General features: G+C 43.9%; 1 protein-coding gene across 7 annotated transcripts; it reads left to right on the plus strand.

Annotated features, from left to right (window-relative positions):
- Positions 1-313: 313 nt before the first annotated feature.
- Nrbp1 (nuclear receptor binding protein 1) lies at positions 314-23,791 on the plus strand. 7 transcript variants are annotated; one of them, XM_030254212.1, is made up of 20 exons: positions 314-574; positions 12,837-13,227; positions 16,143-16,216; positions 16,391-16,513; positions 16,683-16,784; positions 17,102-17,191; positions 17,588-17,628; positions 17,976-18,070; positions 18,547-18,570; positions 19,567-19,650; positions 19,909-19,967; positions 20,123-20,221; positions 21,774-21,906; positions 22,114-22,219; positions 22,315-22,365; positions 22,455-22,590; positions 22,769-22,822; positions 22,906-22,969; positions 23,117-23,172; positions 23,250-23,791. In XM_030254212.1, the coding sequence occupies exons 1-20, from the start codon at positions 329-331 to the stop codon at positions 23,352-23,354; spliced, it is 2,133 nt and encodes a 710-aa protein (XP_030110072.1). In that variant the 5' UTR covers positions 314-328; the 3' UTR covers positions 23,355-23,791. The 7 variants fall into 7 exon arrangements, 6 of the variants coding, with proteins under 6 accessions (XP_030110072.1, XP_030110073.1, XP_030110074.1 ...); XM_030254214.1 differs by lacking the exon at positions 314-574 and adding an exon at positions 15,988-16,057 and having other exon boundaries at positions 13,042-13,227; XR_003955598.1 differs by lacking the exon at positions 18,547-18,570 and having other exon boundaries at positions 17,945-18,070; positions 23,250-23,788.
- Positions 23,792-23,803: the final 12 nt, after the last annotated feature.

Consider the following 23,803-nt stretch of genomic DNA (forward strand, 5'->3'; position numbering starts at 1 on the left):
TCCCACCAAACTCAGCTTTCCAACATGGACCTTTGAAGCCAGAGAGGTATATTTACAGCTGTATTTTTGTTTCTAAAAGGTGAGACACCAATCTGGTTTTACTCAAGGCAATCACCAGTAGCAATCCATTCTACAATGGATCCCCTACACATCCATGCTGGAAATTCATTTGTCCTAAAGAGAATCATGAAATGACCATTTATCAAAATTTAAATGTGTTACCTTGAGATGCTGGGGATATTCTATTTATTAGTAGTATAAAAGATGCTGTAGCAAGATTGTACCCTTAAAGGGAGAAAAGATAACTTTCTCCCTACCAAATAAGAATATGCGGAAGTATTTTGTAAAATCCTTATTCATTCCTTGGTTCCTACTCTATATTTTTTCCAAGCCTTTGCTCACAGGAGATCACAAAACTGGGGCCACACAGAGAAGGTCTGAACCTCAATCTCACGCTTCATTTAGGAAGTTGGACAGGCCTGAACCACCGGTATCTCACAGGTTGTACCATTTAAAGGCAGATCATACAAATTCTGGATATCACTGGAGGCTCCTGATATTGCCATCGGAAGAGGTGAGTGTTTCTCTCCCTAAAGGAAAAGTGTACTTTTCCTGAAGACATTCTAGAGCAGAAAAAGAAATGATCTTTCAGTACCCTTGCGTGTCACTGGCATTAGGGTTTTAAGGTATGGACATTTTGGAGATTCCTGGGAGGATGAGCCTGCAATATCAAGAATCCAAGGAGCCATTTCTAGTGGCAGCTGTGTCTTGTTAAACTGAAGAACCTGGACAAAGGTTGTAGCCTTGATAATAAAGTAAGAAGATGGGGGCTCAGTGATAGAGTGTGTATGACTAGCATATGCAAAACCCCAATTCAATCTCTTATATCCCACACCCAAAAGAAATAATTTTATGTCCATTGGGATGAGACATGTGAAGAACTTGGAAGAAGGGTTGGGTAGAGTCCAGGACAGCAGTGGTCTAGAGCAAAAATAGAGGCAAAAATGAGAGTAAATCGGGGGGGGGGGGGGTAGCGTGTAGTAGAGGACTCCTATACTATGCTCACTGATGAGAACAAAGGGCTCCTTTATTGTGTTGGGAAGAGGAAGAGGAAGTAACAGCAGCCAAAAAAGGGAAGGGAGGAGGAAGAGAGGAAGAACCAATAGATGTAGATTCATTATCCCAAACACCAGCAGGCAATCCAATCACTGGGAACATACCAGCCCAACAGAACACAGAAATAGCCCTCAACTCTAGCAGACACAGCTAAGCACAAGCCATGTCTGTCATAAAACCAGGCAGGCTGCCTGCAGACTTTTTCTTCTCTCCCTGTTCCCCGAGATCCGATTTCTCATCCCCAGCTCTGCAGCAGAACACCCTTGGCAATATGCTGTGTCTCTCTGGCCCCATCCCCTATGGCTCCCACAGACCTTGCCCTTCTACCCTCTGCCTCCAGGGCTTGCCCTTTCCCAGCCCTCACCCCCGCAGGCACCATCTCTTCTCTGTTCCTCTAGCCACCCAGCTCATCCCCAGCTCTGCTGAAGAACACCCTGGCATCCCTCCATCTCCTATGGATCCCATATATCTTCCCCCTTCTAATCTTTCTCCCTCCACTTGTTGCTTTGTCCCCCACCCCAACTCAAGCAGGCATCTCCTGCTAATCCAAGAGCTGCTCTCTCAGGACACCAAGTAGGCCGAAGGCAAACCAACACTACTGCTCTTGCTTCTGAGATCTAGCCCCCAGTTTCATCCCAAACTCTGTAGCAGGGGATTTGTAGTGGTTTCTCTTTCCCCTCTGACACCATCACCAAGGAACCACAAAGACCTTCTCCAACCTTCCTTCTGTATCCCAGCCTTCAACACCAGCAGGCATTCCCTGTGAACACACCAGCTGCATTGCCAGGAAAACAGGCAACATACAGCTATCAGACTCTGGAAATCCAGGGAAGACTCAGAAACCAAGGAACAAAATACCCACTCAACAAAGACAAATCAAAAAATCAGCACGTAGACCTGTAATCATCCCAAGCTTTGGTGCTTATATGTCAGCATAAAAACACAATAACCACCAGAAATATGTATCCATTAGAGTCCAGCTATCCTACCACAGCAGACCCTGAGTATACCAAAATAGATGAAGCACAGAAAAAAAGACCTTAAAAGAAACTATATGAAGATAATAGAGGTTCTTGAAGAGGAAGTGAATAAATCCCTTAAACAAACAAGCAAACCGAAACCACAAACAGTTGAAGGAAATCAAACTGTTCAAGACCTGAAATGGAAATAGAATCAATAAAGAAAATAAAAACAGAAATCTGGAAATGAAAAATGTAGGAATTTGAATAGAAACTACAGAGGGAAGTTTCATTAACAGAGTACAAGGGATGGAGGTGAGAATCTCAGGTGTTGAAGAGACTACAGAAGAAATGGTTACATTGGTCAAAGAAAATGTTAAAACTAAAAAATTCCCAACAGAAAACATCCAGGAAATCTGGGACACTATGAAAAGAGCAAAGCTATGAATAATAGGGATAGAGGAAGAAGAAGAGTTCCAGCTCAAAGGCCCAGAAAAAAAAAAACCTTTCAATAAAATCAGAGAAGAAAAATTTCCTAGCCTAAAGGAGATACCTATAAAGGTACAAGAAGCTTACAGAACGCCACATAGATTGGATCAGAAAAGAAATTCCCCCAGCACATAATAATCAAACACTCAACATACACAATAAAGAAAGAATATTAAAAATTTCCAGGGAAAAAGACCAAGTAACATATAAAGGCAGACCTATTAGAATTACACCTGACCTCTCAATGGAGACTCTAGAAGCCAGAAGGGTCTGGACAGATGTACTACAGACTCTAAGAAAACCCACAGATGCCAGCCCAGACTACCATACCTAGCAAAACTTTCAATCACCATAGATAGAGAAAATGAGATAACCCATGATAAAATCAAATTTAAACAATATCTACAAATCTGGCCTAAAAGAAGGTGCTAAAAGAAAAACTCCAATCTAAGAAGGTAAACTATACCCATGAAAATGAAAGAAATTAATAATCTTTTTTTGGGGGGGGTGTTTTGAGACAGGGTTTCTCTGTATAGCCCTGGCTGTCCTGGAACTCACTTTGTAGACCAAGCTGGCCTCAAACTCAGAAATCTGCCTGCCTCTGCCTACTGAGTGCTGGGATTAAAGGCGTGCGCCACCATGCCCGGTGAAATTAATAATCTTACATGAACAAAATCAAAAGAAGGTAAGGACACATACACACAGAGACCACCACCACCAAAACAACAAAACAATAGGAATCAATAAGCACCATTAATTGATACCTCTCAACATCAATGGTCTCCATGCCCCAATAAAAAGATACAGACTAACAGTGTGGAAGAAGAAAAGAGAAGGATCCATCCTGCTGAATCCAAGATACACAACTCAACATTATAACTTCAGGGTAAAGGGTTAGAAAAAGATGTTCTATGCAAATGGACCTAAGAAGCAAGCTGTTATGTAGCCATTTTAATATATAACAAAATAAACTTCAAACCAAAGCTAATCAAAAAAGATGGGGAAGGACACTACCTACTCCTCAAATGGAAAATCCACCAAGTTGACAGCTCAGTTCTTCACATTCATGACCCAAATACAAGGGCACCAATGCTACCACACACATCAATGCCCAAATACAAAGGCACCAATGCTACCACACACATCCATGACCCAAATACAAGGGCACCAATGCTACCACACACATCGATGACCCAAATACAAGGGCACCAATGCTACCACACACATCCATGACCCAAATACAAGGGCACCAATGCTACCACACACATCCATGACCCAAATACAAGGGCACCAATGCTACCACACACATCGATGACCCAAATACAAGGGCACCAATGCTACTACACACATCCATGATCCAAATACAAGGGCACCAATGCTACTACACACATCGATGCACACACAATGACAGTGAGAGACGTCAGTACCCCAATCTCTCAAATGAGCAGGTACTAAAAGAATTACCAAAATTAAATCAAGATCAGATAAACAATTTAAATAGACATATAATCCCAGTGAAATAGAAATAGTCATTAAAAATAGGGGGCTGGTGAGATGGCTCAGCGGTTAAGATTGCCGACTGCTCTTCCAAAGGTCCTGAGTTCAAATCCCAGCAACCACATGATGGCTCACAACCATCCGTAATGAAATCTGATGCTCTCTTCTGGAGTGTCTGAAGACAGCTACAGTGTACTTATATATAATAAATAAATAAATAAATAAATAAATATTTTTTTTAAAAAAAGAAATAGTCATTAAAAGACTCCCAACAACAACAACAACAAAAAGCCCAATGCTAAATGGTTTAGTGAAGAATCCCAACAGACCTTCCAAGAAGAGTTGACACCAACACTCCTCAAGTTATTCCACAAAATAGAAACAAAAGGAACATTGCCCAGTTCATTTTATGAGGTCATAGTTACCCTAATTACCACACCACATAAAGGTTCAACAAAGAAAGAGAATTATAGACCAATTTCCCTTATGAACATAGATGCAAAAATAATAAAATGATTGCAAACCAAATCTAACATCACATCAAAAAGATCATCCACCGTGATCAATCAGGCGTCATCCTAGAGATGCAGGGATGGTTCAATATGCGAAAACCAGTAAAAGTAATACACTGCATAAACAAACTGAAAGATTAAAAAAAAACCCACATGATCATCTCATCAGATGCAGAAAAGGCCTTTGACAAGATCTAGCATGCCTTGATGATAAAAGTTCTGCAGAGATAGGGTTACAAGGGACATACCGCATCACAGTAAAAGCAATTTACAGCTAGCCTATAGACAACATCGAATTAAATGGAGACCTACTCAGAGCAGTTCCACTAAAAGCAGGAACAAGACAAGGCTGTTCACTCAATCCATATCTATTCAACATAGTAGTACTTGCAATTTTAACTAGAGCAATAAGGTAATTGAAAGAGATCAAGAGTCGGGCGTGGTGGTGCACGCCTTTAATCCCAGCACTCCGGAGGCAGAGGCAGGCGGATTTCTGAGTTCGGGGCCAGCCTGGTCTACAAAGTGAGTTCCAGGACAGCTAGGGCTATACAGAGAAACCCTGTCTCGAAAAACCAAAAAAAAAAAAAAAAAAAAAAAAAAAAGAAAGAAAGAAAGAAAGAAAGAAAGAAAGAAAGAGATCAAGTAGATACAAACTGGAAAGGAAGAAGTCAAAGTATTGTTATTTGCACATGATATATAATTATATATATATATATATATATATATATATATATATATATGTATACACATACATACATATGACCCTAAATTCCACCAGGGAACTCCTACAGCTGATAAACACTTTCAGCAAAGTAGCTGGATACAAGACTAACTAAAAAAAATCATTAACCCTTCTCTTATATATTAATGTCAAATGGAGAATGAAGTTAAGGAAACAACACTTTTCAAAATAGCCTCAAATAATATAGAATATTTTAGGGTAACTTACACCAAGCAAGTGAAAGACTTATATAATAAAAACTTCAAATCTCTGAAGAAAGAAATTGAAGATACCAGCAGATGGAAAGACCTCCCATGCTCATGGATCAGTAGCATCAACATAGTAACGATGACCATCCTGGGGTGGGGGATGGTTTAGCAGTTAAGAGTACTGGATGCTTTTTTTCTTTTCTTTTCCCTGAGACAGGGTTTCTCTGTATCTCCCTGGATGTTCTGGAACTCATTCTGTAGACCAAGCTGGCTGTGAACTCAGAAATCCAACTGCCTCTGTCTCCCAAGTGCTGGGATTAAAGGCATGCACCACCACTGCCCAGCCTGGATGCTCTTCTAAAGGCATTGAGTGCAATTTCCAACAACAATGTAGTGGTTCACAACCATCTATAATGGAATCTGATATCCTCTTCTGGGTCTATTTGAAGACAAATCACTCATATACATAAAGATAAATATTTTTTGAATAGATGGCTATCCTACCAAAGCACTCTACAGATTCAATGTAATCCACATCAAAATTCCAATACAATTCTTTACAGACCTTGAAAGAATAATTCTCAACTTCATATGGAAAAGCAAAAAGAATCTAGAATAGCTAAAACAATCCTGAACAATAAAAGAACATACCATTCCCAATGTCAAGTTGTACTATAGAGCTATAGTATTTAAAAAAAAAACAAAAACAAAAAACCTCATGGTATTGGCATGAGAACAAACACATTGGGCTGGGAATGGTTGTGCATGCCTTTAATCCTAGCACTTGGGAGGCAGAGGCAGGCAGATTTCTGAGTTCAAGGCCAGCCTGGTCTACGGAGTGAGTTCCAGGACAGCCAGGGCTATACAGAGAAACCCTGACTTGAAAAACAAAACAAAACAAACAAACAAACAAATCCCAAACAAACAAACAAACAAAAAACTCCAAACACATTGATTAATGAAATGTAATCGGAGACCAAGACATAAATTCACACACATATTGACACCTGATTTTTGATGAAGAAGCCAAAATATGCACTAGAAAAAAAAGACAGTATCTTTAACAAATGGTGCTGGTCAAACTGGATGTTTGAATGTAGATGAATGCAAATAGATCCATACTTATCACCCTGCACAAAACTCAAGTCCAAGACCTCAACGTAAAAGCAGACACATTGAACCTGGTGGAAGAGAAAGTGGGGATTAGTCTTGGATCCGGCGGCACAGGTGACAGCTTTCTGAACAGAAAGACCACCAACAATGCGGGCACTGAGATCAACAATTAATACATGGGACCGCATGGAACTAAACAGCTCTGTAAGATAAAAGGACGTGTCAATCAGACAAAGAGGCAGTCTTCAGAATGGGAAAAGATTTTTACCACTACACATCCTAGAGGACTGATATCCAAAATATATAAAGAACTCAAGAAACGAGATATCAAAAACTCAAATAATCCAATTTTAAAATGAGGTACAGATCTAAACAGAATTCTCAACAGAGAAAACTCAAATGCCTAAGAAACATTTAGTGTTCAACATCATTAGCCATCAGGGAAATGCAAATCAAAACTATTTTGAGAATCCATCTTATACCTATCAGAATGGCTAATAAGTGACAGCTCATGTTGGCCAGTATGGAGAGCAAGGGGAGCACCCTTTTTTTTTTTCCTTTCGAGACAGGATTTCTCTGTGTAGCCTTGGCTGTCCTGGAGCTCACTTTGTAGACCAGCCTGGCCTTGAACTCAGAAATCCACCTGCTTCTGCCTCCCAAGTGCTGGGATTAAAGGCATGCACCACCACTGCCCAGTGGGGAACACTCTTTAATTGCTGGTGGGAGTGCAAACTTGTACAGCCACTATGAAATGCAATATGGAGGTTCCTCAGAAAGTTGGGAATTCATCTACCTTAGGACCCATTTATATCTCTCTTTGGCATATACCCAAAGGATACTCCATCCTACCACAAGGACAGGTGCTCAACCATCTTCACTGTGGCTATATTCAAAATATCCAGAAACTGGAAAAAAATCTAGATATTCCTCAACAGAAAAATGGATAAAGAAAATGTGGTACATTTACACAATAGAGTATAAGTCAGTTGTTAAAAAAATTACATTATGAATCTTGCAGGCATCTGATTGTACGGAACTAGAAAGAAACCTCCTGAGTGAGGTATCCAGACCCAGAAAGATAAATATGACATGTAAATATTAACCCTTAAGTGAAAGATAACCAAGCTGTTATCTTGGTTTACAGACAAACAATTTGTAGATCCAGAGAGGTTAGGTAAAGTGGACAGATTATACCTGGATCTCCCTGAGAGGAGAAATAGAATAGATTTTATGAGCAGACTGGGAGTGGGTATGGACTGGAGGGGGAGGGACACAGGGATCAAGATGAAGGGAGATGAGTGCAGGCAAAGAAAGTTGGAATTGGTAGGCTGGTGGGGTGGGGTGGGGCAGAAACCTAGTGTATGGAAAAATCTCTGAAATCTCTGAAGAAAATCCCAATGAAGACTCTTAGTAATGAGGATACGAAGTCTCAACTGGTCATCTCTTGTTGCCAAGAAAGGCTAACACTGGAAGGACTGATTTGCATTCAGCTGAGTCACTGGCAAAGGGGGTCCCATGAAAATTCCCAAACAACCCAGGCTTTTGCTAAGACAAAGGGTTGCTCTCTACAAACTGATAGTGGGGCCTCATTGAACTCCTTGAGCACAGAGAAGTCAAGCTGGGACCTCCATGGAGCCAGCATGAAGTGTCTTTGGTATACTTCAGGAGTACTGCAGAAAGTACTTTGCAGGCTACTGTAAAAAAACATGTAGACAACCAACTGAACTGCAAAACCTTTACCTACAATCTGTCCTTCCTGCAAACCATGCTAGGGCAATGGTAGCACAGAAGTTGTGTGAGTAGCCAACCAATGTCTGATTTGACCTAAGTCCCCCTCCACAAGAGGGAATCCACATCTAATACTGCTTGGGTAACCAAGAACCAGAGACTTACCAAGCATGGTGGTGCAGGCCTTTAGTCCTCACATTCAGGAGGCAGAGGCAGGAGGATCTCTGGGAGTTTGAGGCCAGCCTGTCAACAAAGCAAGTTCCAGGACAGCCAGGGCTGTTAAACAGAGAAATACTGTTTCAAAAAAAATTACCCGCCGGGCGGTGGTGGTGCATGCCTTTAATCCCAGCACTCGGGAGGCAGAGGCAGGCAGATTTCTGAGTTCGAGGCCAGCCTGGTCTACAAAGTGAGTTCCAGACAGCCAGGGCTATACAGAGAAACTCTGTCTCAAAAAAAAAAAATTACCCTACTCCTAATGATATTCTTATACTCATAGATCAGTGCCTTGTCAAGTCATCATCAGAGAGGCTTCCTCCAGTAGCATATAGAAACAGAAGCAGGGAACCACATCAGACAGAGAGAGTGTCTAAATTATGAGAGGTCTCCATGAAATCTTTCCCTTTAGAGATTACAAGAGCCAGAGGGGCTGGAGGTATCAGGAGAGTAAGTCCCTCCAAATCAACTAGGCAAAGCTCACAGTGACTGAAGCAGCAAGCACAGGGCCTGTGTAGTTCTGCACCAGGTCCTATATATATATATATATTTATATATATTACAGCTATTGTCTTGGTATTTCTATAGGACTCTTGATTGTGAAGATCCGTGGTCTTTGACTCTTGTGCCTGCTCTTGGGACCCTTTTTTCTGTTGGGTTGCTATGTCCAACTTCAATATGATAGTTTTAATTTCATCTTATATATTTTATCATGTTTAGTTATTTGAATTTTTTAATATATTTTGATCATATTCTTTTTCTTTCACCAACTTCTCCTAGATCCTCTTCACCTCCCTACCCACCTAATAAGAGTAGATTTTAGGATTTTAGGTGGTCCTACACACACACACACACACACACACACACACACACACACACACACACACAGGAACTATGATGTAAGGTGATGGATGATCTAGATAGCATGATGGTGCTGATTAAGGTGATTAGTAAACATGTGTAGCTGAGCATCCAGTTGAGGCTGGAGTGGGCTATTATACCAGCACTTGGGAGGCTGAGGTATGAAAATAGTAAGTTTGAGCCCAGTCTTGGCATGGTGGCATACACCTTTCACCCTAGCTCTTGGAAGGAATAGGCAAGTGTATCTCTGTGTGGTCCAGGCTAGCTTGGTCTACATGGTGAGCCTCTGTCTAACAAACAAAAACCAATGTGTTGTACACATCAAGTTTTTCATTTTGTGCTGGGAATTGAACCCAGGGTGTTGAGCATGCTAGGCAAAACACTCTATCTCTCTACTATGCAACTTCTGATCATTCAGTAAAGTGCCCCTTTGTTAACTAGTTCCTTTCTCCCCTCCAATTGTTTATTCCTCCCTTTCTTTTCACCTGCCCTCCCTCCTTCCCTCTCTCCTTCCTCTCATTTTTTTTCTCCTATAGGGATCAAACACACAGTTTTACACATGTTGGGCAAGCATTTTACTAGTGAGCTGGTCCTATTCCATTTCATAAATACAAATATATAAATAGCATAACGTTCAAACAGGCATAAGTGGGTATGTAGTACATGTTCTTCCACTTTCTTACCCAGCCATCTAGTGCCTGTGCCCAGCCAGCAGAACCTCAAGTCCTGATAAAGCTTCTTTATAAAATCTAACACATCAATGCTATACCTGTATCTATTTCTCCAATTAATCATTTTATAAACAGGCAAGATACAACAGAATACTAACTATTAAATAATATAATAGTGAATACTGGAATCCATTCCATTGTCCAATGGATACATTTGAGAAATGTAATATTTTATTGATAAGGTGAAATAAGTGTTATAGGAAGTATGGTATAAGGATGGTTTAGTGATCAAGACTGCATCCTGCAACCAGGTGTGATGGTGTAAATCTTCCCAGCTCCCAGGAGGCAGAAGCAGGTGGATCTCTGAGGTTATGACCAGCCTTGCCTATACAGTGATTTTCAGGACTTCCAGGGCTACATAGAGAGTCCTGTCTCAAAAACAAAGGAACAAAATTAAAATATTTTTTTGTTTTGTTTTTGTTTTTGGAGACAAGGCTTCTCTGTGTAACAGCCCTGGCTGTTCTAAACTCACAGAGGTCTGTCTGACTCTGCTTACCAAGTGCTGGCATTAAAGACACGTGTTACCATGTCTAGCTCCAAAGGAACATCTTAATTATTTGAAGGTAGTAGGATTATAAGGGGCTGCTAAAATAATTGTTAATAAATATGTGATTGCTATGGGTATTAAATTAACACAAGCCCATTAAAACTGTCTGGGGACCAGCAACATGCTTATTGGACACACACTAAATAAAACTTAAAAAAAAATGCCTGATTCATAGAAGTCACCATGTATGTATATATATTATACTGAAATATTTTTGAGATTCTTGGTTTTTAGTGGCTTTAAACAAAGGTATGTTTGGTTATTATACTACTGAGGCAGTGTTTCTCTGGAAGGCCTGACGGTTCTGGAACTCCCTCTGCGCACTAGGTTGGCCTCTAACTCAGAGATCCTCCTGTCTCTGGCTCCTGATGCTGAGATTATCAGCAAGAGCCACCACACCCAGCTCAAAAGATTTATTTTAATGCTTATGATGCTTATGAGTGTTTGCTTCCGTATACTGTATGCATGCCTAGGTTCCATGGAGGTCAAAAGAGGGTGCCAGATTTTCTCAGACTGGAGCTACAGATAATTGTGAGCTGCCATGTATATATACCAAACCAGGGTTATCTACAAAAGCAGAGAGTGCTCTTAATTGCTAGGCTCTGTCTCCATATCAATTTCTTTTTTGTTTTTGTTTTTCACAGACATGGTTTCTCTGTGTAGACCTGGCTGTCTTAGAACTCAACTCTATTGACCAGGCTGGCCTTGAACTCAGAGATCCTCTTGCCTCTGCCTCCTGAGTCCTGAGGTTAAAGGCTTGGGCCACAGTCAAGCTAATTTCTGAGTTTTTATAATAAGCATTCATTATTTTTTGTTTGCTTTTGGTTTTCCAAGTCAGGATTTCTCTTTGTAGCCCTGGCTGTCCTAGAACTTGTTCTGTAGACCGGGCTGGCTATAAGTGCACAGATATCCACCAGCCTCTGCCTCCGGAGTGTTGGGGTTAAAGGCATGCACAACCATCATCTGGCTAGTATTTATTACTTTTGTAATCAGGAAACATAAGTGAGGTGGTAAAAATGTAGGCAGCAGTTGGTCATTTTAGGTATACATGAGAAAATAACTGAAAATGAGGTTGCCAAAAGATCCTCTGTGCACATTTGAAATAGTACTGACAGAAAATAATAGGAACTAAAGTAGCATGAACAGATATGTCATGAATGCTTGCCATGGCTCAGGAGTTACAATGGCTTTGGCAGAAAGGCTAATCTGGAGAGGATGAGCACCCTTCTGAGACTAGAACAAACTTTGAAATGGTGTGCTATACATTTTAGGTAAGTGCATCTTTTAATCCAACATCAGAATTCTATTTTGTCTTGACACAGTGTTGTTGCTCTATTGCTTATGCTGACCTTGAACTCACGGCATTAGCCTACTGAGTGATAGGATTACAGGTATGCATTACTATGCTGGGTGAAAAAAAAAGTTTGTTTTTGAGACTATGTAGCCCTGGTTGGCCTTGAATTCACAGAGATCTCTCTGGCATGCTTGTTGAAATTTCAGTTTTTAAAGCAAGCATTTTAAAGTGAAGAGATGAGAAAAAAATGAGTCTCTATAGGATTTCTGTGTGAACCCGTGAACTAGGATTAACTAGTCCCTTTAAGGAGAGTAAAATTGGTGATTGTGACATTCTCAGATTCAGATGATTCATCCTTCTTCCTTGATAATACATGTATAATGGTATTATACATCTCTTAAATTCTGCCTTTAACTTTCTAAGATCAATGGCTTACCCAGAATCTATTGTAATTCTTTACACTCACAGACAATGTAAACTCTTTCCAAATAATACCTTTTCAAAGACAGTTTTGATGGATCTTCTTACTTCGGATTCTATTTTGGACTCATGTCAACTTAAATTTGAGTAACTTTTTTTTTTTGTTTTGTTTTGTTTCTTTTTCGAATTTGCCAACTATCATTGGATAACTTCAATGAGTTCTCCCTTATGTGGGTCGAATCAGGTTATGTCTGGGTAAATAATGTTATGCAAATCAGCAACTATTAGTTTTCATGTTAAGCGATTAAAAAAAAGCTTTCTGAAAATTTGATGACCAGTGCACTGTCTCTTTCCCAAATGGGGAATGTGGGTGGGTTCGTTCCTCAGATTGAAAGGCTGCGTCTTCCGTTCCTTTTGTCTTCTTAGAGGATTAGGACTGTCATGGCGCTTTCAAGAAGAGAGAGAAGGCCTTCCTTTCGTCCGGCAGAATTACTTGGGGGCACCTCGACTGGGAGGAGGATGGACAGAGAGACAAGAAGACAACGCTGGCAGGCAGTCTGCCGGAACCCCGCAAGGGGAGGAGACCCGGCAGTAGACTGCCTTGAGAGCCTCGGTCTGTGGGAACCGCCCCCCGCTGCCCTGTCCAATGGAAACCTGGCGGCGGTGCGGCACCGCCCACTGTTGGTCCGGACGCCGCGAGGGCGGGGCCCGCAGTTCGGTTGCGCTGCGGAGCGCAGCTGTGAGGGAGTCGCTGGGATCCGAGGCCCCGGAACCCGAGCTGGAGCTGAAGCGCAGGCTGCGGGCGCGGAGTCGGGAGGTGAGCTCCGGAGAAAGAGGCCCTGGAGGGAGGGGCTCGCGGAAGGGCGGCAGGATGACCCCGAGCCGCGGGCCGGCAGGACGCGGCCGGCGGGTGCTGTCGGGCGGCCCTGCTTTCTCGGGAGTCAGGCCCGACCTAGCCCGGCCCGTCGCAGCTGAGGGGCCACCTTGGCCCCAGGGCGCCGCCCGCCCTCCTGGTGTCTCCGGCGTGGCCGCGGCGGCCCGGAATTCTGCGGGCGCGGGTCGGGGGGCCCCGGCGTTCTCTTGGAACTCTGGCCGCGAGAGGCGGGGCAGGCGGCGCGGGCGGGGGCGGGGCGGGGGCCCGGGCCCGAGGGCCTGCGGAAGGAAGCGCGGCGTCCGGGCCGGGCCTGCTCGCGGGGCGGCGCGCCGAGCGCGGGGGCGTGGTCTGCGGCCTGACGGCGGGGCAGGGCTGGCCTTTGATGAGGTGGCTGTGGTGCTCGGTCTCCTGGCCGGCCACTGTCTGTCCGCCGCCGCTTCCTTCCAGATACTGGCCGGGCGACCTGTTGGAGTGTTGACAAGCTGAGGGCCTCCTCCCTCCGAGCTTGCATTCTCTCCGACTGAGCAGTTCTGTTGACCTCAGAGGCTTTCTGGGTTTCCTCAGAGCGGCCTGTGGCTGCGAGCTATGCGGGGTGATGTGCAGAGGGCTTTCAACTAATAATGGAAGCCGGGAGAACAACTTTGCGAGATGACAGACAATGCCCTGTAGTGAATGTACTATGCGTCCTCAGGGTAGCTAGAGGCTTCGAGGAGATACCCTCACCGATGCAAATGAGCTTTTCCACAGTGATCCCTGTTAAAACTGCCAGCAGCTCTGAGGCAGAACCCCCAGTGTTGCACACGTTTCTGCATCTCTTGCGGGAGTGCTTGGAGATCTTTAGGCACTGCTCTTATTTTACCTTCTGGGACATGATTGGGAGGGCAATGTGCTTTCTGGATGTTTGTCTCTGATGACAGTTCATCTTTTCTCTAAGTGCCCCGTGGAGGGGCTGCCTGTTTCCTTGGTCCTGTAGTTTTAGATTCCATGGGCTTTGACGTTCCAGAGTATATTCTGTATCTCGCTAGACTTTCACTTATCCGTTCAGATTGGATGCACATTCTGCGAATGTAGCTGAAACAGACTTTATTATTTTCTTAGCTCTTTGATAGGGGACGGAGGAAAAAGTGATCCTTAACTCATCTTTTTTAGTGGTTTATTAAGACATGCACGCAACTAATAGCTGTCTTGGCAGACTGAGGAGGCTTTCAAGGACTTTCCTTAGAAATTAAAGTGGGGAAGTATCCTACCAGATTTCCCCTCCCCCGCCCCCGTCCCGTAGTGTTCTTTGCGTTTACTAGAGCGTTAATACAAGTCCCTCGATTCAGATAAAACTGTATAGGCTGGGGAGAGATGCGTAGAAAGGGTCGCAAGAGAGTTGTATGGCCATTCTGGTGTTGATTGCAGGTCTTAGGTATTCTGAACTGACTCTGGAGTGCAAGTTTACTTTCCAGGGTATCGCTTTCTTACTAGACTGCTCTTCCTTGAGTTAATCACACACAGGTTTCAGTTTTTTTTTTACAGTCTGTGTTCATTTGATTGTCCCTTTTTTTTTTTTTTTTTTTTTTTGGTATGGGTTAATTAGAAACTTAGGTTTTTCTTAAAGCAACTCTGCGCCTATAGAAATGTTATTTTTAGTACTTTACCTATAAAAACTATAGCTTGAATTATTTGTTTCTGAAGGAGGTAACTGGTATCAGATCTAGTGCCTCAGAGATTGGAAAAGTCAGAGCCTTTGAGCAATGTAAATGAAAGGAAAGCTGGAAACAAGGTCTTTGATTTTTTTTTTTTTAATTTGTGCTTAGGTAAGTGTAGGCATTTCATTTATTTTAATTCACTGATCTATCTCAAGCACCCTCCCAGTGTGTGACGTACAATAACCTACAAATGTTACTAAACATTTCAGTGAGTAAATGAAAAGAAATGTTGTTAAACAATACCCACTTGCCACACTTACAGATGGAAGTCACGCCTGTCGGTCACTTGGCCCAAAGGCAGCTTCTACCTATGTATAGGAAAGATGAATAATGTCACTATTGGTCTAGTAGGATAAGTCACCCTTGGGAGTTTCGGCTAGTTGGTTAAGGATGGTATAGACCAAGCTGGGCGTGGTGGTGCACGCCTTTAATCCCAGTACTCAGGAGGCAGAGGCAGGCAGATTTCTGAGTTCGAGGCCAACCTGGTCTACAAAGTGAGTTCCAGGACAGCCAGGGCTATACAGAGAAACCCTGTCTCAAAAATAAATAAATAAAAAAATAAAAAGGATGGTATAGACCCATAGGGTTGTCTGTCTCAGTGGACATTTTAGAGTGTAGAGTCATTTGCCTGTAATGCCTGTACGCCCTAGTTCTTGAGCACAGTCAGAATTGAGGTCCATTGAGAGCCAATGGGAAGTATATTAATGTAACACTATTGGCTGAGAGGCTATGGGGCACCAGATTTTACTGTATATTTGAGTTTGACTAAAGTGGACTATATTGTCATTATTCTCGGGTATGGCACTTCTGTGTGGTCTTAAGCCAAAGTAACTCATCTTCTAGAAGCCAGAGAGTCATTCACATCAGTATTTAGGTAAGAGTACATTTGATTTTAGATTTAGAGGAAACAAGATATATTTTTAAGGATGAAGATGAAGAAGTTAAGACTATTAAAGTTTTATACGTCTGTTTTTGACCTTTGTCTTCTGACTTTGCCCAACAAATGCAGGCTGAGTGTTCATTCCAGCATGTCGGAAGGGGAGTCCCAAACAGTAGTCAGCAGTGGCTCAGACCCAAAGGTAGAATCCTCATCTTTAGCTCCTGGCCTGACTTCTGTGTCACCTCCTGTGACCTCTACAACTTCAGCTGCTTCTCCCGAGGAAGAAGAAGAAAGTGAAGATGAGTCTGAGATCTTGGAAGAGTCACCCTGTGGGCGCTGGCAGAAGAGGCGAGAAGAGGTGAGGTGGTGGTGATGGCGTTCCTGGGAGAGTCAATTGTAAGCGGTGAGACCTAGAGTAGCTGTCCAGAAGAGCAGAACAGACACGAGTGGGGCAGGGCTGGAAGATGAGCATATGGAATACTACAGTGGCAGCTTCTTGAAGTGCCTTAATTCCACTTGAATTGCTTCTCAGGTGAATCAGCGTAATGTACCAGGCATTGACAGTGCATACCTGGCCATGGATACAGAGGAAGGTGTGGAGGTTGTGTGGAATGAGGTACAGTTCTCTGAACGCAAGAACTACAAACTGCAGGAGGTAGGTGATGAGGCCTGGGGGCCTATTTAAGCAGCTGCTGCTGTTGTTGGGAATGTGACTGTGAAGAAAGCTTCATGATTAGATCATCCATGGGGATGGGTAGGGAATGGCTTTTCACATTATTACAGTGATTTGTGAACTCTGTTGTCCCTCTGCCTCCCTGCTCCAGGAAAAGGTCCGTGCAGTGTTTGATAATCTGATTCAGCTGGAACATCTTAACATTGTTAAGTTTCACAAATATTGGGCTGATGTTAAAGAGAACAAGGCTAGGGTAAGATTTTTTTGCTTAGTATTTCTTGAATTTTCCAGGTGCATATATCGTCCATTTTGCATTCAGAGGTTGAAACTAGGTAATTTTGAACTGAAATCTGCTGTGGCAGGGAGAGTAGGGTTTCATCTGATATCTGTAGCGCTTCCCAGTAAAGATGGGGGAAGTAAGTGGACATTTGCTTGCTTCTTTGTTCTCACTGTGCTCTTAAGCCTAAGAAAGTGATACTAAAGAAAGGAAAGTTGAAAAACACAATTTAGTCACCAGGTTAGAGATCTTTCTAGTATAAAACCTTAATAGTAACTGCTCTGCTTCCCTAGGTGATTTTCATCACAGAATACATGTCCTCTGGGAGTCTTAAGCAGTTTCTGAAGAAGACCAAAAAGAACCACAAGACTATGAATGAAAAGGTACATAGAGAAGCTAGACATAGTTTTAGGCTTTGTTTAGGGCTTTAAAAAGATGGTGGAAATTATGAAGCCAATTAGGGAGGGATAGCAAGGACTAGTGGGAAGGCTAAGAGAGAAAGTATCATGAGTTGTGGTGTGGTGTCTGTTGCAAGCCTTTAATTCAGAAGGTAGAGAGTTTGAGGCCAGTGTGGTCTACATAGTTTCAGGACACCTAAGGCACACTGTGTGTGTGTGTGTGTGTGTGTGTGTGTGTGTGTTTGTGTATGGTGAAACCATAGAGAAGGAGGGTGGGTAGAGAGGGGAGAAGGAAGAGGGACAGAGAGAGATAGACAGATAGACAGACAGACAGACACAGACTGACTGACTGTTGATCCTGGGACCAAACTCTTTTTCCAGGCTTGGAAACGCTGGTGTACACAGATCCTCTCTGCCCTAAGGTAGGTAATATCGGTTAGTTTTTTTTCCCAATCTCTCCTGGTTTAGTTCCTTACACACATTGTAAGGCACTACTCTGCTTTTCTATTCTGCTCTCCCCAGTTTCTTTGAGTCACATGCTGACAAGATTAGACCCCCTTATGGGGTCCTCCTGATGTCCTAACCACCAGTATCCCAGCCTTTTTTCCAAGTGCTTATCGTACTTAAGATACCTGGCATAATGGAGAGTCAAAGTATAGGGATTATTTTTATGATGATGAGGAGAGCTGGCCCTTACTCTTCTTAACCCTTGGGTTCCCCCTGCCCTTAATTTCCTAGTGGCCCCTCTAACAGCCCAGTGCCCCCACAGCTACCTGCACTCCTGTGACCCTCCCATCATCCATGGGAACCTGACCTGTGACACCATCTTCATCCAGCACAACGGACTCATCAAGATTGGCTCTGGTGAGGGGAGGGAGAGATTCTGGGCAGGGGAGCCTCGGGAATTTGGGAACCATGGGGGTAAGATAAAAGGCATGGGAGAACAGCAAATTTTGAGGTATGAGCTGGTAATAACAGAGAGGCTTTTAGTAGAGGTAATTCATAGGGAGAGACCAATTAGTGGAAATGGGTTAGGGTATATAATCTTGTACTTGTTGGAGAGAACGTTGGAATAATACAGAGAAGTTGATAAGAGGCTGGGAAAGGGCAAGAGATGGATATGAGGTCTGACTCTAGTCCTTCGGGCCAAACCCTACCAAAGAGGTCCCAGACTCTGCCTGCTGTGAGTGTTTTCATTTGCTGTGTATTTGTGTGCAGTGACATTTCTGTGTGCTGTGTCTGTGTGTGGTTACCATTTGTCTGGGGCTTGGCTGCTCCATCGCTCACAACTTTTCTCTGTTTTCCTCCCTCCCGCTTACGGGCTGCTCTGTTCCCAACAGTCTTTCATAGGATTTTTGCTAATGGTGAGAGCTCCCTCTGCCCCATTTGGGGCTCTGTTTGTGCTCCCTTTGCTCCCTCTGCGGCTGCCCAGTGCATGCAGTCGTGGGAGCAAGGCCTGTTCCCTGCTTCCTGTGCCTAATTATGCCTGCTTAGCTTTTGCCCTGCCAGCCCTCCACCTGCTTGCCCCTTTGTAACCTGCTTGTTTCCTGTGGATTCTGCCTGGCTGGACACTTCCTCTTAAGAATCATATCCCCTTCATCATCAGGCTGGCTCCCTAAATCATACTGTGCTCCTAGATTCTCTGTGATTTGTAGTCATTGTTACGGTCAGAGCGAGTCAGCTTGGGCCTGGTCCCTCATTCAGCCTTGCGGTAGGTGGTGTTGAGTAGTAGTAAGGTTTTAGACAAGGGTCTGAAAAGTCTTGGTAGATTAAAAAGTAAAACTGATTTTAGGGTACTGGTTCACTTTAGAGCTTTTTGGGTTTTTTGTTTTAAGTTTCATTCATCACAGATGAGTAAGGAAGAGGCTAGCTCCTTGGATCTATGTTAATACAGCTTTGCCTTTCTTATCCTGGTTCATGAGGTCTCCAGTTGTCTCATAGTAGGAAAGGGTTGCCTGTATTATGTTAATTGCAGGTGGATGAGTGAGTTAAAACGAGCATTTTTGTGGGGCTGTGGATTTCATAGATCTGGGACTTTGAGATGAGCATGTTCCAAATGAAAGGTTTTCCTTTGACTGTGTTACCTGATGAGCTTACAGCCTTCAGTGTCTGCTTGTAGAGTGCATAGACTTTGTTGTTTCTGAGTTAAGGGACCTTAGATGATAATGGAGGCTGCAGAAAGGGAATCTAGGTGGTGTTTATATGTCGTCTATAGCTGAGGATTGGGAAAGTGATAGTTCATGTCTATTGAGTATTAGAAAGTAGGCTTCAGGAGAAAAATGGCTTTTGGAGACTCTGTAGAGTGAAATCATGCTTTGGTGGTGGTGGTGGTTAGATTGTGGGTGTCTCCCTATTCCTAGTGGCTCCTGACACTATCAACAATCACGTGAAGACTTGCCGGGAAGAACAGAAGAACCTACACTTTTTTGCACCAGAGTATGGAGGTGAGGTAGCCTTGTCTCTCTGTCCCATTCTCAGATTGTGCCCCTCCACCTACTCCCTCCCTGAAAGATCAACCCTTGCCAGAGCCACCCCAAATCTTGGTTTTTATACTTTATAACCTGAGTGAGATGCAGGGATAATACAACAAAAAGGTCAGCTCTCTGGACTTGCATACATTGTGTTTTTTTTTTTTTTTAAGTATCCCTGCCACTTGTTCCCCCAGTCCATTCTCCCTCCTAATAACCATCTGTTTTCTTTAGAAGTCACAAACGTGACAACAGCAGTGGACATCTACTCCTTTGGCATGTGTGCACTGGAGGTGAGGAGACCTGTGAGGGAAGGGAGAGAGAGAGAGCATGGAATCAGAATATGGAAAGGGAGATGCTGTTCGTGGGGAAGGGATTGTGGGAGCACTGGGTCTGTGGGTTTGTGTCTTAGATCTCAGTTGTTCCTTTGGGATTTTCCTCACTATAGATGGCAGTGCTGGAGATTCAGGGCAATGGCGAGTCCTCATATGTGCCACAGGAAGCCATCAGCAGTGCCATCCAGCTACTAGAAGACTCATTACAGAGGGTAAGACTCAATTAGGACCAGTGTCCCTCCTTAACTGACTTTCAAGTTTATTGTACTTTCCAAGAGGTCCCAAATGGTTTAAGAGCAAAAGAAGAGAATCAAAATAGAAAAGACTAAACTATACTTTTTCTCTGAGAAACTTTTGATTCTAGGCACACAGGTAAGGGTTCAGATAGGTAGTATAGAAGTTAAAAATTGTTTGCTAGTTAAGTGTCTCTACATAAAGGTGAGCTGATTGGGTGGTTACCTCAGGCAGCTGCTATACACTCTTATACAATATCTTGGCATTTAAATATCAAAGTAGTTGTTTGGGATTTTATGTTTAATGAGCTTAGAGTTAAAGGATGAAGGAATTATGAATCACTGTGTAGCTTAACTATAGTGAACAGGACCGTCTGAACAAGAACGCTTGACTCAGGTCAGGCATGGAGGCTACATCTATACGCCTAGCACTTAGGAGGTAGAGATAGAAGGATCGGAGTTTAAGGTAATCCTCCCCTACATAGAGGGTTCAAGACTAGCCTGGGCTATATTAGACCCTGTCTCAAAAACAGTTAATGTTAATCAGAGACAGTAGTGAGGAACAAGAAGTAGAGATCTAATGGAAGAGTTAAGAGTGAATCCAGGTTCTAGTTCACACTAGGGTGGGATTATTAGGTGAAAGATAAGGTGTGTAACTTTCTTGTCCTTTAAAACTGAAAGTAAGAGTTCAAGGCCAGCTGGCCTACAAAGTGAGTTCCAGGAGTCAGGGCTACACAGAGAAACCCTGTCTGGCATGGGATTTGACCAGAGGCAGAAAGGGAGGTGGAATGATTAGAGGAAACGTGGGCAAGCAGGAGTTGTAGACAAAGGAAGTTATGATAATAGGCTTGGAGACAAGATGGTGAATAGCACTGACCATAATAGTTTGGTAAAAGTCTGGGAAGGGAAAAACTAAATTTGGCAAAGATCCAAGAAAAGTTGGCCATGAATGCGCTAATAAAACCAAAACAAGAGAAATTTAAGTTTCAACATTAAAGAAAAAAAAATAATGTGGGCAGTAATTGTGTACCTCTTAATCCCAGTACTTGGAAGGCAGAGCTCTGTGAGTTCAAGGCCAGCCTGGTCTACAGAGTGAGGGCCAGGACAACCAGGGCTACATAGACAGACCTTGTCTCCAAAAACAAACACAATGTGGTTGGAGATTAGAAAAGTAATACCAAAGCCAGGCATGGCAGCACATGCCTGTAATCTCCGCACTTCAGAGGCTGATACAGGAGGATTGCGAGTTCAGAGACAACCTGGGCTATATAGTGAGTTCCAAGCCAGCTTAAGCCATGTAATGAGACCCTGTCTTAGAGGAACAAAATGTTTAGAAAGAAAAACCAGACAGACTTAAGATATGTTTATACATTACCATATAGATATAAAGCCCTATCAGGAAATACATCAATGTTTCCCCAATAAAGTTGAATTCCAAGCATGTAGGGAACATTTTGCTAGATCTAATGAAAGTCATACAGATGTAATAGTCTTGCCAGATGCCTGTTCCAGTTTCTTGTTCTCTTAACAGGAGTTTATTCAAAAGTGCCTGCAGTCTGAGCCTGCTCGGAGACCAACAGCCAGAGAACTTCTGTTCCACCCAGCACTGTTTGAAGTGCCCTCACTCAAGCTTCTTGCTGCTCACTGTATCGTGGGGCACCAACGTGAGTCACCTTGACACTGCTAGGAATTGGTCCTGGGACTGAGTCCATGCTATAAAAAGATTACCAGGAGTTTCCATTCAGCGTGGGGCATCACTGGCATGGGGTCTTTAGTTTTCTGTTACCAAAGGGATTCTTTTACCCCTGTCCTCTGCCTAGTGTGAAACAGATGTGTCTTCACATAATATTCCACCCCATTATACCCACCAGACATGATCCCAGAGAACGCTCTAGAGGAGATCACCAAGAACATGGATACCAGTGCTGTACTAGCTGAAATTCCCGCAGGGCCAGGACGAGAACCAGTTCAGACTTTGTGAGTAACCAGCTGAGGGTCTGAAAGGGATAGATTGGTCACTACCATCCAAGGCTCTGTAGAGTGAGTCTCATGTTATTTACTTTTTCTTCCAGGTACTCTCAGTCACCAGCCCTAGAATTAGACAAATTCCTTGAAGATGTCAGGTGAGATAGGGTGGGCTTCTGGGAGGAAGTAGGGACAGGTGTCTTGAAGCTTTCACAGAGTCTGTGTGACTTATATCATCTCCCACCAGGAATGGGATCTACCCTCTGACAGCCTTTGGGCTACCTCGGCCTCAGCAGCCACAGCAGGAGGAGGTGACATCACCTGTTGTGCCCCCCTCTGTCAAGACTCCAACTCCTGAGCCAGCTGAAGTGGAGACACGAAAGGTGGGGACTCTGGTATGATTGTATTTTTGGCCATGGGGATAGAGACATCTTAACTAAGGCACTGTCCTGTATGGAATGCATTTCTGCCTGCTGGCCACCGTTTTCTTCCGTGGGCCGGAAAGTCTCAGGGGTGTCACTGAGCAGTCTCTAGACTGTCCTCCTTGTCTGTCCTGTTCAGGTGGTGCTGATGCAGTGCAACATCGAATCTGTGGAGGAGGGAGTCAAACACCATGTAAGCTCAGGGCGGGGCTTCCCAGGGCTGACCACGCGGCCTGCTGGGGAGAAGGAGCCTCATTCTGATTGTCCTTTTTCTAGCTAACACTTCTGCTGAAGCTGGAGGACAAATTGAACCGGCACCTGAGCTGTGACCTGATGCCAAGTGAGCCTCTCCTTTCTTTTGGAGGAGGGAGGATCTATGAGCCATATCCCTTGAGGGGACATGTCAGGGACAGGGACAGGGACAGTACTTGACAGGGCTCTGATCCTCCCAGACTGTATTCAAGCACCCCTCCTGTCTCTCTGTCAGATGAGAGCATCCCGGACTTGGCAGCTGAGCTGGTGCAGCTGGGCTTCATTAGTGAGGTGAGGGTCCTGCCTGTGTTCTGGGTGCCTCCCTGCCCCCCCTCTCTCAGCCCTGCCTTACTGAGCTGCTTCCCCAGGCTGATCAGAGCCGCCTGACTTCTCTGCTGGAGGAGACGCTCAACAAGTTCAACTTCACCAGGAACAGTACACTCAACACAGCCACTGTCACCGTCTCCTCGTAGAGCTCACTTGAGCCAGGCCCCTAGCCAGGCTGTGGCTGTCCCTGGGCATGCTGCAGTCCTCCTGTCCCTTCTCCCCAGTCAGTATTACCCTTCGCGCCCATATTATTTAGGAGGGCTTTAGGGGCTCCCTGGTTGAGTATCACCCTGCCCCTTCCCCTCTCTTCCTCCCCTCTGCACTTTGTTTACTTGTTTTGCACAGACGTGGGCCTGGGCCTTCTCAGCAGCCACCTTCTAGCTGGGGGCTAGTAGCTGACCTGCTGCCTCCTGCCCTACTTGTGTGGACAGGAGGCCCACGGGCACTGGGGAAGCTGAGTTCTACAATCCCGCTGGGGCGCATGGGCAGGAGAGAAAGGTGGTGCTGCAGGGGTGGCCCCCCGGGGGGGGCATTCGAATCACCTCAGTTGCTGCTGTAATAAAGTCTACTTTTTGCTAAAGCATCTTGTGTTGTG

Source organism: Mus musculus, chromosome 5, assembly GCF_000001635.26.
Source record: "Mus musculus strain C57BL/6J chromosome 5, GRCm38.p6 C57BL/6J".
Lineage (NCBI taxonomy): Eukaryota > Metazoa > Chordata > Mammalia > Rodentia > Muridae > Mus > Mus musculus.